Source organism: Rhea pennata, chromosome 1, assembly GCF_028389875.1.
Source record: "Rhea pennata isolate bPtePen1 chromosome 1, bPtePen1.pri, whole genome shotgun sequence".
In the NCBI taxonomy this organism is placed as follows: Eukaryota; Metazoa; Chordata; class Aves; order Rheiformes; family Rheidae; genus Rhea; species Rhea pennata.
The window spans coordinates 1,780,865-1,798,814 of NC_084663.1; the positions used below are offsets into that span (position 1 = coordinate 1,780,865).

A 17,950-nucleotide genomic window follows, 5' to 3' on the forward strand; every position below is an offset into this window, starting at 1 on the left:
ATTTAGCCCAGTCTGGTAATGACCTAAAAACAGTTGATGCGAGTCCTGTGAATTATGTGGCAGTCTGGTCGGTTCCATTCAGTGCTTAGAAGAAGAACGTGCACACTGCAAAGTCATTAGACTTCAGAGGGGAAGACCTGAATGGTAAAACCCAGTGATCAGGTCAAGCCTATGGGTGGCTGGCAGTGGCTTTGACCAAGTCAAACAGTTTCAGCTTGTGACTCATCCTGTGTCTTGCCTAAGGATTAGGGGGACCTGTTTCCCCAAGATGTTTTACATGCTCTTGACCTCAATATTTGCTCATTAAGGGAAACAAGCAAGAAAGAAATGACACTAGAATCAAGGCAAATCAAATAAAGGAAAGATGGTCCTGAGCTGGCAAGTTTAGTTCTAGTTTGCTCAAGAGGCTCTTTGGCTGCTTGAAACGCCTTGTAAAAGGGAGTAAGCCATCAGCGTCACAGCCCAACACACTTGACAGTGTGCTCGTCCATTAGGTGCTCATAACAAATCCCCAACTGCTATCTGAAATAAAACAGGACCTACGGAGGATTATAAGTTTCACATATCATAAGACTTACTTCTTGTCAGCTTGCTGCAGACCTGTAAGGCACAAGATAGTTTCATGCAGAATATCCTGTTCTAAAGTGTCCTCGTTATACTGAGCTTCAGGTAACAGCAAAGAAATCTGTGTCTTTGGAAGCCACTAAGAGGCACAGAGGACTATTTAAGGACTCGCTTGCTACTAAGCCGCACATATTCCAAGACTCTTAAAAATACACACACCTCACTAAAGCAATTCCTATCTCTGAAGAATCCCGTTTCACCCCAGACATACCGAGCAGAAAGTCCTTGCAAACAGAAACTAAAGTTCAAAAAAGGAAACTACATGAAACACAATATTTATAATGCATTTAAATACAAGACCACAACTTTTGTCTCCAACACTGCAGAGATATTGGTCTGGACTCAAGGTGGTCTTTTACAACACAAGCTGTTCTCGTACACGATCTCCATTTACACAACTAACTCCAGATAAAAGCTAACATAAAAAAATTTGGAAGTCCCTGATGCCATACACGCTATATAACCGTTTTAGAAGTACCACCAACACTGCAAAGAATATCTCAAGACAGCCAAGTCTCTGATCGCCTTCCCTACAATGTCCACGTAGACAGCAGCCCAAAATACTTCTCTTGATAAGACTCAATAGTCATAACCTGCAAATCATCCTTGCTTAACCCTGAATCTTATTCCAACCCATCACACTGAAACATAAAACATTTTTCCTCTTACAAAGAACTGACATTTAAAGACTTAACGCAGTCAGGCTGAAGGGTCATATTTTAAGTGAGTAGAAACCACTGCAAAGGTGAGTCAAGGGAGTACACCAGACGATCTGCCCAAACCCACCTCTGCCTGCAAGAACTGATGCGAACTGGCTCAAGGAAGAGGAACCCCCACAGCATCTACATTTGTGCATTTTAAATCCTAATGCACAAATCCTCATCAACCAGTTTCAATACACACTGGAAATCCATCATTTGTCTCCTAAGCAATCTACATTCTAAATTTGTAAAATTAAGTTAAGCAGAGGGTAGTCAGAGGGTCTAGTTGTCCAATGATCAATACACCTTGTAGGACTGAACATCAAGGTCATTTCAATGGGTCAGCAGATGTTCTTATTTCTTTGACAGCACGTACATGTTTGTGGCATGCTTTCATTAGCAAAGCAAGCCCTGGTATCCATTGAAAGGCACTAATGTTATGAGTATGTTATTGTTAAAATTTTTTTATTAGTAAGATGCAAATTTGAAATGATTAAGTCTCAATACTATGCCAAGGAAATTCAAGCTCAGACCAATAAGTAAAGAGGGGCTTGAAGTTTCAATGACCTGCTGAAGCCATATTTCTTCAGTCTTGCATTTGACCTCAAATAACAATTTGAGTTTGCTGCCCTAACCCAGTCACAGGTGCTGCGGCTGTTCTCTACCTGGTTACACTCATAAATAGTGCAATCTCTCTCTCGGTCCAAACAAGGCAAGTATTCAAACTCGCCTGTAAATGGCAACCTCCTGATCACACTGCCAATATCAAGCAAAAAAAAAATGGCAAAAACCATGAAGTAATTAAAACAAAATCGCTTATGACCAATTCATAACTCTTTGCAGTCATAAGTAAGCCAGAATCTGTTTAAATCCTTGGAGCTTTATACAAAATACATTAGTTCATTATTATGTCCACAATTAAAAAAAAACCCTCTAAACAGCACTAGATGTAAGCTTACTTGCATGGTGCCATTACTCATATCATCAGATACCAGGAGGACAAGTTAACATCATCTCACACACCTTCCCCTTCAAGGGACACAAAAGTACAGGCTCTAGTACTATGTTATGAGGATCTGATTTCTGACATCTCAGCTTTTCAACTGAATACCCCTCCCAATCTCTCAAAGCTACGTTCTTCTCTTTGGATCCAAGCTCACCCCAATAACTGTCCTCCATTACACCAGAAGCATTAAGCTATGTATGACGCCAGGTCTGCTAAGGAAGCTAACTGATGGGTGGGTTATTTGTTTTCACTGTTTCCCTCATTTCACAATTGACAGAGGCAGGTTGAAAGCCTTAAAAAAAGTAGAAGATGCCTTCAGTAGCACAGAGGAGTAAATCAGGATAACCATGCTGAGTCACATCACAGTTCAAGCTGACATTTCCAAAGTCGGTGTTTCACTCCTGGAAGGGCTGCTTCTTTATTTCAGCCTTGTTTACTTTACATTCCTATCATACAAATTAGAGTATTATCAAGCTAGACCATCACCATGAGTTTTGTGGAAATCAGCCCACAACGTGTTGTTCTTTTCCAAGCACACTGTAACTGCAACTTCTCAACACAAAGTAAATACCTTCAACAAGTTTAGCAACAAGTATAGATACCTTCAACAGGGCCACTGACACGGACACATCTTTCCCACAGGTTATTATCTCAGCATGGAAGCAGCCCAGTCACTGCAAGGTTTAAAACTTGTGCTGCTGTTACATGAAACCAGCGCTCTACGCATTCATACTTAGCTGCGTTAGCTTTAAAGACTTCAGGAAGGTCAGCAAGGCTGAAGTAAGGATATTAGAGGGAAGAAAAACTCAACTGGTTTCATTTGGCTTCAGCAAGAAGGAGACAGTACATTAGGTTCCACCAGCTTCCTTCGATGAAGCAGCTTTGATGCAAGTATGTCATCAGGGAGGTACCTCTCCCCTCCACCCTTAAAAGGGGGCCTTCCCCAACAGAACAGTTTGAAAATAGCCAGGACATGACTGCCGCCACAAGGGTTTGCATCAATAGGCTAGATTTAAAGAGATGCAGAAAGTATGAAAAATGATCAGCCTCTGCCAACCCCATCCCCAACAGAAAACAGAATGTCCATTAAGTAGTACAATAAAGTAGGAGATGAAACAACTACTTCAATGTTCCCTCCCCCTGCTGTATCATTCCCACTCATTTTTTATTCCGTTTATTCCTCTTTGAAAGTAAGAATGTCAGTTTTTCCAGCTCAGAAGATCTGCACCATCTATCACCCATTCCAGTGCCATGTCCTGCTCCTCCTGGTTTCAGGAGCAACCAGCCCCTCTCAATGCAGGCTACCGAACACCAAGGGATGTTTTATACCTACTAATCAATGCACTTTCAAATCAGGTGTGATTTATATATAAGAAAAAAAAAGTTTGGGTTTAAACCATTCAAGATTGACCAACCAAGACTCAGAGGAGGAGCTTCATTTACCCTCAAAAGCAAGCTGGTCTAAACTCCTAGGCCCCATCCACTCCAGTGATTAAAAACTGAACTGCAACTTTGGAGCAGTTTTAAAATAGCATTCAGATCTAGAGATGTTTTTAAGTGCAAAGTTACTTGCTCTACACAGTTCCAGTCAAACCTTGGCAGACAACCTGGATTTACGCTCATATCCGGCTTTTCCTGTTGCAAAAAACAGATTTCTCACTGGACACTCTCCCCTGCCCCAGATGCTTCACTTCACAGCTTCAGAGCACGACTACTCCTGCCACCATCAAAACAAAAAGCGACACAGCAAGCCAGGAGATGCCAAAGTGCTTATGTTAATAATTTATCAAACATTTCAATTTTGCATCTATTAATCTACCATGCAGGAGGCTAAACAAGGACATCAAATTGCTTCAGTATCAGATACTATTTTTTTTAATAGCTTCCCCTCCTCCTTTTTTAAAAACTAAACGTTGTTCTAGCATCTTACTCAAGACTGCAAGAGCTAAGAATTAAAGCACTGGGCCAGACCGGTGATCTGGCATGTGCATTATCCCATCTCCAAGCCATGACCAGCACCAGCTGTTTCAGATAAAACAGTAAGGAGCACTACAGTAGGAAGGTGAGAAAAACATGACTCCAAAGTAGTTTCTTCTTAGCTCTCTAAGGCTGAGGAAGCAAATGTCTCACAAAAGAGTGTTCGTGCCAGCCTCTGCCCTTTTACCCTTCCTACAACAATTTGGGATATTCTTAATAGCTGTATAAGTACCTAAACTTGTTTTAAACCCTGCTATGTTTCAGTCAAAGTCTCAGAAAATTTTACTGACAAAAAATTTTGCTTTAGTGCAAACACACTTAGGTTTACCTCCCAGTGTTATACCTTGCTCAGGGTCTGCGAGGAGGCAGATTGGACGCTATTCATCCTCTCTCAATACCACTCATTCATTATGCATACCACCACGCCATCCCCTCTCGTTCACCTCCATGCTAATACAGTCTGTCCCCATACAGTCATTATAAAAGGTCCACAGCCGACTGACTAGAAACAATCAGCTGTTACATGAAGAGTATCCTCGCGGCCAGGAAGCCAGCAATGATTTGCACATCTATGATTTACATGCTAGGTCCCCTCTGCCTCCCCCACCGCTGCTCTCGCAGGAAGAGTGCTCAAGGCCAGGTGAAAAGCCCACTGGAATTTGGAAATAATGCAAAATTTATCTAACAGTCAACTGTCAGCTTTTAACCTCAACCTTTCACAGGGGATGACAACTGCCTCCGGGTTGAGCCCCCTTAAAAAAACAGCAACTGTCATAAATGCTGACTTTTCCTAACAAAAACACTAACCTAGATTTAAAACGTTCATTTTTAAGAGAGTATCACCAAAAAATACCGAAGCCAACTACAGCCAGATAGTACAAAATGTTTCAGAATAATCCACTCAGACACTCGAGCTATTGTACTATCTCAAAGAAAATATTTTACCCCTCTTCATTCTAGCATGTAGTCCAAGGAAAGCATGCACCAGTGAAATGCAATCATTTCTGGGAAGCAACATTTGACTCCAAGAACCATTTTAAATGGCTACACTAAAAATCCCCTCCCCGCTTTGAATCACTAATATCTTGACCTCTGTGCTACCTTCTGTGTTCTCCTGTACACTGCTCATGTGGAATGTAAAAGCATTTTCTGTAATTTATAGCTTAAAAAGGATCACAGTCAACAGAACAATGATGGTACCTCAGTCTGGAAGTGATAGGTGCAGATACACCCCTCTGCCCGGCGTGAAGCACCTGATGCCAAGGAAACAGACTCTTGAGTGATCTGGCTTCTTTTTGAAGGCCAAATCAATTTGCTGGAGGGAATAAGCCAAGTGATTTAAGACTATAGGATAGTGCCACACAGCTCTTCGAAAGCTGCAACAGTAACAACAACAAAACAAACAAACAAAAAAAAAAAAAACAACACAACTTAGTCCCAAATCTAGTATCAGGCCCAGTTCACAGGGAATCATTAAGAGCTGCATGAGCCCAAGAGGCAGTGAAATTGCCCCTTTCCAAGAGGCTGTAAATCCATCCTCAGCCCCAGACAGATCATTACCAGAAACACTGAGGAACTGGAAGAAGAAAGAGACAGAAGATGAGGATATAACATTTAGAGATAAGCGGTTATAAGGCCAAAGGGAGTGACTGGGGATGGAGGGGGGGAGGGAAGAGCCTTGTAAAGTGGGTGTGTGTATTTCTTTGGAACAGCCTAAGAGTACTCAAAGCATATCAGCACCAAAGAACAAACAGTTTTGAGCATCACAAGAAGGTAGAATGAAGAGAAAGAAGAATTAGGGGAAACAAGTGAGAACTTCCTACTTCTGCCACCAGTAAAACCAAGTCAGACAGTTTCCACAGGATGTGGTTGAAGATCCATCACTTGGGGCATTTTCTAGTGTTTAAGGCAGTTCATTTGCAAGCACTCTGCTAGAATCCACGGGCACTGGCACACAGGCTGGATGACCTAATAGAAACTAGAGATGGCAAGGTCGTATGATTCTTTAGTCACGCAAGCTCTATTTTGGTGAGAAAAAAAACAAAGAGCAACACTCTACGTTCATTATTCCAGAAACACATGGACAAAACCCACAGGGAAACGAAGGGAGTGAAAGGAGGGAAGCTGAATGCACACAATAAGACACAGAATGAAACGCTCAACTCCTATATGCACACCCACGTATATAATTCACATTCAGTATTTTTAAAACATGTTATTCAGCAATCTCATCTTTGCTGCCAGAATAACGTCCAGAGCTCCAAGAGAGTAAACTAGACATTTCTCCCTCAGCACTCTAGCACCTCTAACTTAAGCACATAGTAAAATGGACAGTTATTTGGCTAGTTACCCATTCCGTATGAGACACTGTCTCTTTAACTGCAGGCACTTTCCTACCTTAACAACAACCTGTTATGTGCTTATCCTGGTTGTGACTCGGATTATATCATGGTTTAAGAAGGGCACCAAGCATCAACAGGTGCTGAGAACATTAAGTTATACTGCAACTAGCAATCACTCTACACTGGGCTCGTTTCAGATGTACCGCTCCCTTCATAACAACCTGCTGTTGCCCAGTTCCTGCTGCTTTAACTTAAGGGGAAAAAAAGAGTCAAGGAGAAAAGTCTATTGGAACTCTTATTTTTAGCACTGCTTTGTTTTTGCTTGCAAAAGGATACAGGATTGGGAAGAAGAAAAGATTTGAAGCATAAGATCCTGCCCAAGAAGTAAAGCTCATGCATTTGGGGTCGCGGTCTTGCGCCTGTGTGCAGCGGGTTGCCAAGGGCGGGTAGACCTGCCCTCTACAGGACAAGGGCAGGATTGCCAGCACGGCCGGGGCGCTCCGCCGCTGAGCGTGGAGCTCAGCGCCAGCCCGCGCGGCCTCACCCGCGAGCGGGACCACGGCGGCCTCCACCTCGACACAGCAAACCTGGAGTCTCCAAAGGAAGAGCTGCAACCACCTTGCTCTAGACCTGATCCAGCGGCAAGCTGCATCTCCCACCAAGGGGGGAAAAGCGCCCCAACTCTTTGAAGGAGGCACTCAGCACCTTCCAGGACTTGCTCCCTCAGTTTATGTTTCAACAACCTCACCTCCTCAACCCACTCCATGCGCCACAGTAGGTGGGTACTAGAGTCAAGGTAAGAGGTAGCAATTAAGCATGTAGGTGAGGAACAGATTAATTGATGCTCTTCTAAAAACAAAAAGAAAGAAAAAGAAAAAGCACTCAAAGAGCAAAACGCTGCTTTCAGCGACTGCGGGTTCAGCAGGGGAATGCAGCAGCAGCCCTATACAGGGAGGGATGGCCCCAGACCACTAGCCACTGATACAAACAAGTAGCCAGCAACATCAAAGCTTTGCTTATGTGCTTTCCACATATATATATATATATATATATATATATATATATATATATATATATATATATATATCTTTTTAAAGAGAAAAATTTCTGCCAGTGCAGTGATAACCACAACCAATGCAAGATACAGGCTGTACTTACATGAAGATTAGATGCAATATTTCACTGGCAAATGAAACAATGCAGAGTCTCATCAGGGGGCATCCTCTGGTTAATCCTACACATTAAGACTTTAACAGGGTTTGCAAGATTCCCAGCCATGATAGAAGCTAATGTTATTGGCTGCTACTGCTAAGAAACATTGAACATGTGGGAGTGCACTCGGTAAGATGCATTTCCAAAAGCTTGCCAGGATTGTAATATAGTCATGATGACACTTAAAAAAAAAATCACCTACTACAAATCCAAGTCTGCCTAGATCACAGTATGCCTTCACTACAAAAGACAGAAGTATTACGTATGCCTTTGTAGGCATAGCAGTACAGAGGACAGCAGGGACACCATTTTATAACACAAGCCACTTGTCTTCACTAAAATCCTACAGCCAATTTTTCTTTTTTATACTGTTGATGCAAAATAAGAGCCTCTAATATTTATTCATCAGCATTTAGTAATCTAATACCTGTTTAGTCTTAAGAATTGCTTCTGGGTACCATAAGCATAATACTAAAAAAGACTGCTATAGACTCAGAGTAATGGTTTTGGTGTACCGAGTACTAAGGAACAACACACACAAACAGTTAAAACTAACCAAACTCAGAGAGATACAAAGACTTTATTTTTTCTTTTTTTAAACAGGGCCAGGATGTCAAGCTAGAACAGGCACTCTACTGTAAGCTGTTTTAACCAAATTCGTATTATACGATTCCATCTCAATGACCACTGCAATTATATTATTAAGCAGGTGCACCACGCTTTCAGGTCTGCTCGACGAGTCGCAGCCTCAATGGGCTCTGCAATCAAACTGACAGGGCCACAATGGCAGAGCGGACTTACAGCTCCGGCCAAGAGCCAGTCCCGAGCGGGGAGAAAAATCCAGCCGCTAGCAAAGACGCCACGCTCGGCTCTAAAAGAAGCAAGATGATACCCTTGAAAGTTGTCATTTTAGGCAACAAAGATCCCCCCCCCCCCCAAGCTGGGTTGTTTGGCAATGGGAATTCAAAGTCCTCATTACGGCAGGTAGCACCACACGTTCCGAGTGGAGTTTAACTACATTTTACTTATAAATCACAACCCATGCCAGCATTTCTGACTGCTCTGAGGAGAGGAAGGGGGGGCCTCCCAGATCCCAGACCAAACTGTTCCCAAGTCTTTGAACGTTTTGAAGTACCACCACGCAATTACCCTCATCCCTGGAGAGCTCATTAAAACGGAGCCCCAGAAGCAGAGCAAGAAGAAGGGTAGTGTGACATTTTGAAATTTACATTCTGACTTGTAAAAGTTTCCAGAACTGTCTATCCTTTAAAAAAAATAAATAAAGAAAAAAGAAACACACCACCGAACCCTACCAAAACTAGGCATTCCAGTGCACATGCTCTTCCCCTGGGGACAGGCCAAACAGAACAAAGGCACGTGACCATCCTATTGCTCAACGCACGCTTGGAAGGTGCTCAAGTAGGATGGTAAGTGTGGTGTAAGCCTATAATGAACATAAAAAGGAATTTACCCCAAACGTAAACCACGTCCTGATCTCCGTGGAGCAAACTCAGTGAGTTTTGTGATTACAAAATGCTCCTAAGGTAAACTAAGGAGCTTTGTACCTTTATTCCCCTTGACTCAGGGCAAGACTAAAATTAGAAGGAGACTGCTCACTCTGTATGTTACTCCCTGATAGCTCCAAAGCGTGTTACAAACGTTCAGCTTTGTAAACTGGTCCAAACAGGGAGATTCAAATGAAGTTGAGCTCTATTTATAATTCCTTTCATGCACTGAACAGGGTGACACTTCCCTTTTCTAACATCAGCCCTGATGCTTAAAAATAGAGCTCAGAGACGTCGACCGAGCCAGGAGCACCTACCCACGAAAGGAGGGAAATAAATCAAGGCAAAACAAACTCCAGTCCAAGGGGAGGCCGCAGACAGCTCGCCCCACGGAGCCCACATCGCTCCGCGGTGCCGAACAATAAACCCCGCCGGGAGAGCGCCGCGGGCGGCTCCAAAGGGCCCCGCGAGCCGGGGGCTCGGGCGGCCGCGGGGGCCCCGCGGGCCCGTCCTCCCCCCGTAACCCGCTGCTGTAAACAGGCCGGGTCAGGCTCCCCATCAGCTGTCGCCTCGCTCCGCCCCGGCCCCGGTTTCCGGGTAGTAACAGAGCAGCCAATCCGCGGAGTTGCGAGCTCTGCCCGAGGCCTCTCACCTGCAAACCGCGGCTCGGCCCCCGAAACCGGGGCCGGGACCCCCCGGTATCCCCCGGGGGGAGGCGCCCGGGCTCGTGGCGAGCCGGCCTCCAGCTCCGGCGCTGCCGTGCAGGCCGCTGGGACACCCTCGCGCACGCTTTAAGGCCGCTCGCGGGCAGCGAGCAGCTCCCAAGATGTTCTAGGGGAGGAGGCCAAAAGCTCCTTTGCTGAACGGGGGGGCACATGCAGTGCACGCACCGGGCTGGCCCGGGTACCTATCGCAGCACCCGGGACACTTCAGAGCACGGGGAGGGGGGCGGCAGCCCCCCAGGAAGGGGGAAACGCAGCGCGGAGCCCCGTCGCAGGCCCTTCCCCAGCGTTTGCACAACGTCAGGAGCTCGATCAGGAGAGAAACAATGAGTGACTCAGAGTTTCAGCACATAACCAGCCAGGCGGTTATTAAACATCAGTTCAACACGTTAACGCACGCACATACGGCGGCTTCTTCTCCCCCCCCCCCCCCCCACCCGCCGGCAATGCATGGAGAGAGCCCGAGCAACCTCTCCCCTTCCCGGCTCACAAAGACGCATCCACAAAAGGACACGGACGTGTTAGGATTGAAAATAGGAATAATAAAAAGACCCCACTCGGCTCCTAAACCTGTCAGAGCAGGAGAAGGCAGCAGCGTTATTCACTCACAACATTACCCCCTCCCTATCCAAAAAGGTAGCCCTTGGCAGGCTATAAATCCACGCCATTATTGGAGACATGGAAAGAGGCTGAAAAGGGAAACTGTAATGAAAATGGCAGCAAAAGGGGAAAAAGCAAAAACAAAAACAAAAACCCACACTACCCAACAACAGAACCCTCAAGCCCCGGGAGGAGCAGCCTTCAAGCACATTCCTTCAGACTAGTCCTCTCTCATTTGGTCACCACCAAAACCATCCTCACTCCCAGGGCTCAGGACAGACCCTCATTTCAGACCAGCTTAGGGAGATTCCCGACATACACAGAGCGAAGTGCTGGGGGAGCCAGGGCCTAGAGAGCTCAGCTCTCCCTGGGCAGGCCAGACAAGTCGGACAGACAAACAAACAACCACCAAAAAAACCCTGGGGAGGGAGGAGCGGAGGGAAGAGTCATCTGACACACACAACTTCCTAAGTTTGTGGTCCGCAGGACACCGACCGCTCTAACCCTCACCCTCAGACACCGGGGCCGCGGCGCTGACGATAATAAGAGCTTGGCTTTTGGGAAAAGCCTTCGCTTTCTTTTGTCAGGGGGAAAAAAAAGAAAGAGCAGAGCCAGAGCTACCCGGCGGTGGGAGGAACGCCAGATATTCGGGGGCTCTCTACCCACCGCCACCCAGCCCTGCCACCACAAGAAATACAGAACAAGTGAAACCACTTCAAAAAAAGGGGGGGGGAGGGAAGAAAAGAGAAAAAATTCTGCTCTTTGTCTCCTAAAATGCTGTAATCGCTAGAGATGCCAGCTACGAAACGAACAAAAAAAAAGTAGGGGGAGGGGAAAAGAAAGCAGCAGCAGATCAGGTTGGGCCTCAGCCCCTCTTCAGCCCAGTCCTCTTCTGACACTACCGGTAATGAAGATTCCCCCCCCCCCCCCCCCCAAACAGCTGGAATTCCTGACCCACCTCCCGGTGCAATTAAGCATCGATTGAAATTTGCATTCAGCAGACTATGACATGTGCGTAACTTTAAACCTCAGATAAAAATAGCTCGGATTCAACCACGATCGGCAGTCATTTCCTATTTGCTTAAAAAACAACATGGAAATATATGAAGAGCGGCTTTGTACAGAGAAACACACGCGCAAAACATCAACAGAAGTTTCCTTTGATAAGCCACCCTCGTGCCACAAACATGAGTGGTGTCGCTCTTCCCTCCCTTCCCCCCTCCCTCCCTTAAAAACATAAAATCCAAGCAAGTTTGTTTATCTCTCTGGGAACTAAATCAGATCTGTTTACCGAACCCCTCAGCACCACATACGAAGTTAGAGCCACCATTCGCAAGCTCTCCAGTGCACAGAGCTGAAAACATTTCAGATACTCTTGTCATTTCTAATTTCCCCCCTCCCTCAGCCGCCACCACCTTGTAAACAAAACAAAACTATTAATAAGCAACCCTATAGCCACCCCCCCTCCATGAGATTTTCAATGCCATCCACACTGCAGACAGAGGGGAAAGCATTTGCCACCCTGCAAAGCATCGAGAATAAAAGCAAGGAGGAAAAAATGTATATAAACAGATCTCACAAGGAAGGGGGGGGGGGAGAAGCTGAGCCTAACCTGGAGAGTTACATAAATGGGACGGCTCGCGTGAGAGGGGTCCGGGCCGTGCTGAGCCCGTCTCCCACCCTGCCACGGCTTCGCCGCCGGTCTGTCCCCACAGGGCCCCGCTGCCCCCAAAACATTTAACCCCCCGCAGGCCGGCCCCAGAAGCTTCCTGAACCGGGGGCTGAAAACGGGGAGGAAACAGGAATAATAAACACCACGACAGCCTTTCTTTGGGCTGTGGCAGCAGCTCGGCCCCCCCACGCTCCCCCGACACCCCTCGCCGGCGAGGCCCCACGGTGGGGCCCTCGCCCGGGGGGGGGGGGGTGAGAGGGGGGCACCGGCTGTCAAGCCGGGGAGCTCGGCAGGGCCCCAAAATAAGATCTGAGGAGGGGTTTGGGGGGGGGGGGTGAGGCCTTCCCTGCCGTGGAGGGGGGGGCTCAGCCCCCCCGGGGGGGGGAGGGGGCGGGGTGCCGCCGCCCCAGGGCCCTACCGGGGCGGGGGGGGGCAGCGCTCCCCCCCACACACCCCGGGCTGACCGAGGAACCCCCCGGGGCTGCCAGCGCGGGTGGGGGGCGGGAAGGATACAGCTTGACCACGTCGGTGTCCATCCGCCTCTTGCCCGGGCTGGGGGAGGACATGGTGGCCGCAGCCGCCCCCGGTGCTCCGGGCGGGCTGTCAGCGCCGCCGCCGCCGCCGCCCGGGGCCGCCCGGCGCGGAGGGGAGCGGGGGGGGGCGCCGGGCTCCGAGCCGCTGGGACCCCCCCGCCGCCGCCGCCGCCGCCGCCCTGCTGTGGCGAGGCCGCCGCCGCCGCCGCCGCCGCCGCCGCCGCCGGCCGGGGCCCCTCGCGCCGCCTCGCGCTCCCGCAGCCGCCGGCCCCGCTCCGTTCGCCTCTGCCGGAGCCTCTCTCTGGACCCCTGACGTCACCCACAGTGACCTCACCGCCCCGCACCGCCGCCATTGGCCGCGCCGCCGCCGTGACGGCAGCGCGCCGGCGGCCCCGCCCGCCCCGCGGCCTGCCCCGCGGCCTGCCGGGAGTTGTAGTGCGCTAGGCGGGCCGGGAAGGAAGGAGGGAGCGGCGGGGTGGCGGGTTCGAGACCCCGGCGCGGAAGGTTGCGGGGGGGCTCCCGATCTGGGGGGGGTCTCCGCCGCCTGCTCCCCGGCAGCGGAGACTCCGCCGGGGCGCAGGTCACACACCAGCATGGCTCGGTGCAGAGTGCCACGCCACCTCTGCTGGGCTCGCCGCTTTCCTGCTTTCACCTCAGGGCCTCGCTGCCAGCCGCCATAAAGGCGCGTTGCCCAAACCGCCCCGTTCCTCGGCAGCTCCTGCGTGGGAGCGGGTGGGCGCAGCTCGTGCAGTCAGCGAGGCGGGGAAGCCCTGCCCCGCGGCGTGCGGCAGTGCGGTGCCCCTCCGGGGCGCCGCCTTGTAGCAGCTTCCACTGCAGCGCGGGAGCCATTTTGAGCCCGCCTGGGCCTGAGGCGGGGGAGAGGGGCGCTGGCGGCCGACGCGCCTGGCCTGGCCTGGCCTCGCCGCCGCGCCTGGCTCGACGCCTGCTGTGCAAGGGGTGCGGGATGGTCCCTGTCCCACGGATAGGGCCAGCAGGGAAAATGGCTGCCGGGCTGGTTGTGGAGAGTGGGAGCAGCTGCGGGGATTGAGGGAGCCATGGGGAGCTATGGGGACTGGGGGAACCTTAGGGAGCTGTGTGGAGCCATGAGGAGCTACAAGGAACCATGAGGAGTCATAGAGAGCCATGGGGATTGGGGAAGCCATACGGAGCTATGGGGAACCATGAGGAGTTATAGAGAGCCATGGGGATTGGGGGAGCCATAAGGAGCTATGGGGAACCATGAGGAGTTATAGAGAGCCATGGGGATTGGGGAGGCCATACGGAGCTATGGGGAACCATGAGGAGTTATAGAGAGCCATGGGGATTGGGGAGGCCATAAGGAGCTATGGGGAACCATGAGGAGTTATAGAGAGCCATGGGGATTGGGGAAGCCATACGGAGCTATGGGGAACCATGAGGAGTTATAGAGAGCCATGGGGATTGGGGAAGCCATATGGAGCTGTGGAGAACCATGGGGAGTCAGGGGGATTGGGGGAGCTATGGGGAATCGTGGCTGTTGGGGGAGCTGCGGAGTGCTGGGGATCCATGGGAAGTGGGGGGATCCATGGGGAACTGTGGGCAGCTGGGGCAGACACTTGGGGAAGGGGCTTCTCCATGCAGTGCTATTTGGGGCGGGGGCACCCACGGCAGGTAGGCTACCCAGAGCCAAGTTGTTAGCACCTGGGGCAGCTGAGACACCCAGAGCCAGGGTGAGGACACCCAGGGCAGATGGGACACCCAGAGTGAGGGTGAGGACACCCAGGATAGGAGGGGCACCCAGAGCTGGGGTGATGGCATCCCAGACAGGGGTGTGTGTGTGTGAGAGAAGGAAACCAGGAGCACTAGTGCATGCGTTTGTGTGTGGGCACACATCATCCTCATGTTGGGCCCCACTCGCAGCAGGGTGCCCTGGGGTCCTGGGGGTCTCATGGTTGTATCCTGCCCCATAGCCTTGCACAAGGCTGAGCCTGCCCTACCTCTGTTCTCACAGACTCGTGGGCCAGGGCCACCATGGGGTGAAGTGACACCCTGTTAGGCCGTGTCCCACAAGTGTCATGGGGCTGCAGCAGGAGCTGTGCCATGCTCAGGCACCCCCCAGGACCTGACCCCCTTCCTTGGTGCCACTGCATGCCTCCATGGTGCCTCCAGCTAATTACGGCATGCGTGTTTTTCAGTGCTGGGCCTCTGAACGGCCTGGCTGTGCCCAGCCTGCAGGCTCATGTCATGCCACTTCCTGAAGTCGAAGCCCCAGAGGAAAATGACGGAGCAGAAGGGCTAGGGCAGTGTTTCCCAGGGAATGGCACAATTGAGTCTTTCTTGGAAAAGGAAGACAAACGATCCCAGTCGAAACTACCCTCAGCCCCCGCCAGGCATTGCACCAGTGCTTCGCTCACCCCAGCACCCACTTGGGACAAGAAACAGTGAGGGTTGGCAGTGGTGACCCCCTGCTGCAGGGAATGGAGGTGTCCTATCTGCCAACTTGACCTGTCATCTGGAGAGGTTTGCCAGGATCAGATCTGGGATGCTGTGGAGAGGCTGCCAAGGCTTGTCCAGCCCCTGGCTATTACCCTGCTGCTCTTCCATGTGGCACCAATGATACTGCCAAAGGTACCTTGGGAAGTATCAAATATGACTATGACAGAGCGCTGGGGGCAGTGCTCAGGGGTATGGGGCTGGGTAGGTTTCTCCTCGATTCTGCCAGTGAGGGAAAGGATGTGAGGAGAGGATGGATACTGTGAATCCACAATTGGCTGCACAGCTGGTGCAACAGGGTGTCCATTCCTACAACCATAGCACCCTGCTTGAAGATTGATGGCTATTTGGGAGAGATGGGATTCCCCTCACTAAGGGGGGCAAAAGCACCTTTGCCAACAGGCTGGCCAACCTGGTAAGGAGGGTTTTAAACAAGGAATGACACAGGAGGGAGAGAGATACAGGGAACATACAAGCAATGAAGCAGAGCTTAAGTGAGGATACATCAAGTGTTTGCATGCATGCAGGCCAGGAAGTACCAACAGGACAACGCTATGGTGAAGCCTCACACACCCTTTCTGGGAAACTGGCACGCTTGGGTGCCTCTCTGAACTGCTGGTACACTAATGCATGCAACATGGGGAATAAACAGGAGGAACTAGAGATCATTGTGTAGCTGCAGGGCAATGACCTCATTGGGATCACAGGGAGATGGTAGGATAGCTCCTACGACTGGAATGCTGCAATGGATGGCTACAGGCTCTTTAGGAAGGACAAGCCAGGATAGCAAGGAGAGGGAGTCATCCTTTACATGAGGGAGCAGCAGGAATGCATGGAGCTCTGCCTAGGAGTGGATGATGGGGCTGACTAAGAGCTTATTGGTAAGGATTAATGGGCAGATTAACATTGGTGATGTTGTTGTGGGTGTTTGCTAGAGGCCACCTGATCAGGAAGAAGCAGCAGATGAGGCCGCCTACAGATGGCTAGAAGCAGTCTCACATTTGCAGGCCCTTGTCCTCATAGTGGACTTTAACTTCCTCAGTATCTGCTGTAGGGACAACACAACAGGGCAAAAGCAATCCAGGAGGTTCCTGGAGAGCATTAATGACAACTTCCCAATACAGGTGATGGAGGAGCCAACAGAAAGAGGTGCTCTGCTGGATCTCATTCTTACAAATAAGGAAGGTCTGGTTGAGAATGTGAAGGGTGGGGGCAACCTTGGCAGCAGTGACCCTAAAATGGTGGAGTTCAGGATCCTGCAAGATCAAGAGCAAAAAGCAGGGTCACAGCCCTGGACTTCAGGAGGACAGACTTTAGCCTCTTCAGGGACCCGCTTGAAAGAATCCCCTGGGATACAAGAAGAAGGGAAGGGAGGGTCCAGGAAAGTTGGCTGATAATCAAGAATCACCCCCTTCAAGCTTATGGTCCATCTCAAGGAGCAGGAAGTCAAGCAAAAGGGGCAGGAAACCTGCATGGATGAAAAAGGAGCTCCTGGCAAGACTCATTCATGAAAAGGAAGTCCACAGAAGGTGGAAACAGGGATAGATAGTCTGAGAGGAATACAGGGATGTTGTCTGAGCATATAGGGATGGGGCTAGGAAGGCCAAAGCCCATCTGGAGGTTAATCTGGTGAGGGATGTCAAGGATACAAGAAGGGCTTCTGTATCAGTAGCAAAAGGAAGACCTGGGGAAATGCGGGCCTGCTGCTGAATGGCCAGTGCTGAATGTGTCCTGGTGACAGAGGACACAGAAAAGGCTGAGGTACTGAATGACTTCTTCACCTCAGTCTTTACTGTTAAGACCGGCCTTCAGAAATCCCAGGCCCTAGAAACCAGGGAGAAAGTCTGGAGAAAGGGAAACCTTCCGTTGGTGGAAGAGGACTAGGTTAAGGACATACATTAGGTTAAGCAAACTGGACATACACAAGTCCATGGGCCCTCATTGGATGCACCCAGAAGCGCTGAGGGGGCTGGCCAATATCATTGCAAGGCCACTCTCAATCATCTTTGAAAGGTCATAGTGATCAGGAGAGGTGCCTGATGACTGAAAGAAAACAAATGTCACTCCTGTCTTCAAAAAGAGCAAAGGGGAGGACCCAGGAAACTACAGGCCCGTCAGCCTCACCTCCACCCCTGGAAAAGTGATGGAGCAGCTCATCCTGATACCATTTCCAGGCACATGAAGGACAAGAAGGTGATCAAGAGTGGTCAGCATGGATTCACAAAGGGGAAATCATGCTTAACCACCCTGTAGGTCTTCTATGATGAAATGACTGGTTTAGTAGATGAAAGGAGAGCAGTGGATGCTGTCTACCTTGATTTCAGTAAGGCTTTCAACATTGTCTCCCATAAAATCCTCATAGGCAAGCTGATGAAGTAAGGGCTAGATGAGCAGTGAGAAGGATTAAAAAAAAATAAAAAAGGCAGAGGAGAGGCCACAGCTAAAGCCATCGCCCGAATTAGCCAAGAAATAAGGGAGTTTACACTCCCCCAACTTTAGGAATCAGGTACCCCAGGATAAGGTCTAGCCTGAAAGGCTGTCTGCAGGGAGTGATAGATGTCCTTACTGAAAGCCTCAGAGAAAT

The 17,950-nt window shown here is 49.8% G+C and overlaps 1 protein-coding gene across 1 annotated transcript in view; it reads right to left on the bottom strand.

Annotated features, from left to right (window-relative positions):
* Positions 1–13,009, bottom strand: part of UBE2H (ubiquitin conjugating enzyme E2 H) — a 54,016-nt gene extending 41,007 nt beyond the window's left edge. Inside the window, exon 1 of the mRNA XM_062579921.1 lies at positions 12,875–13,009. Coding sequence (XP_062435905.1) covers positions 12,875–12,927 — 53 coding nt within the window. The 5' untranslated portion in view covers positions 12,928–13,009. The remainder of the gene's footprint in view (positions 1–12,874) is intronic.
* Between the last annotated feature and the right edge of the window lie 4,941 nt (positions 13,010–17,950).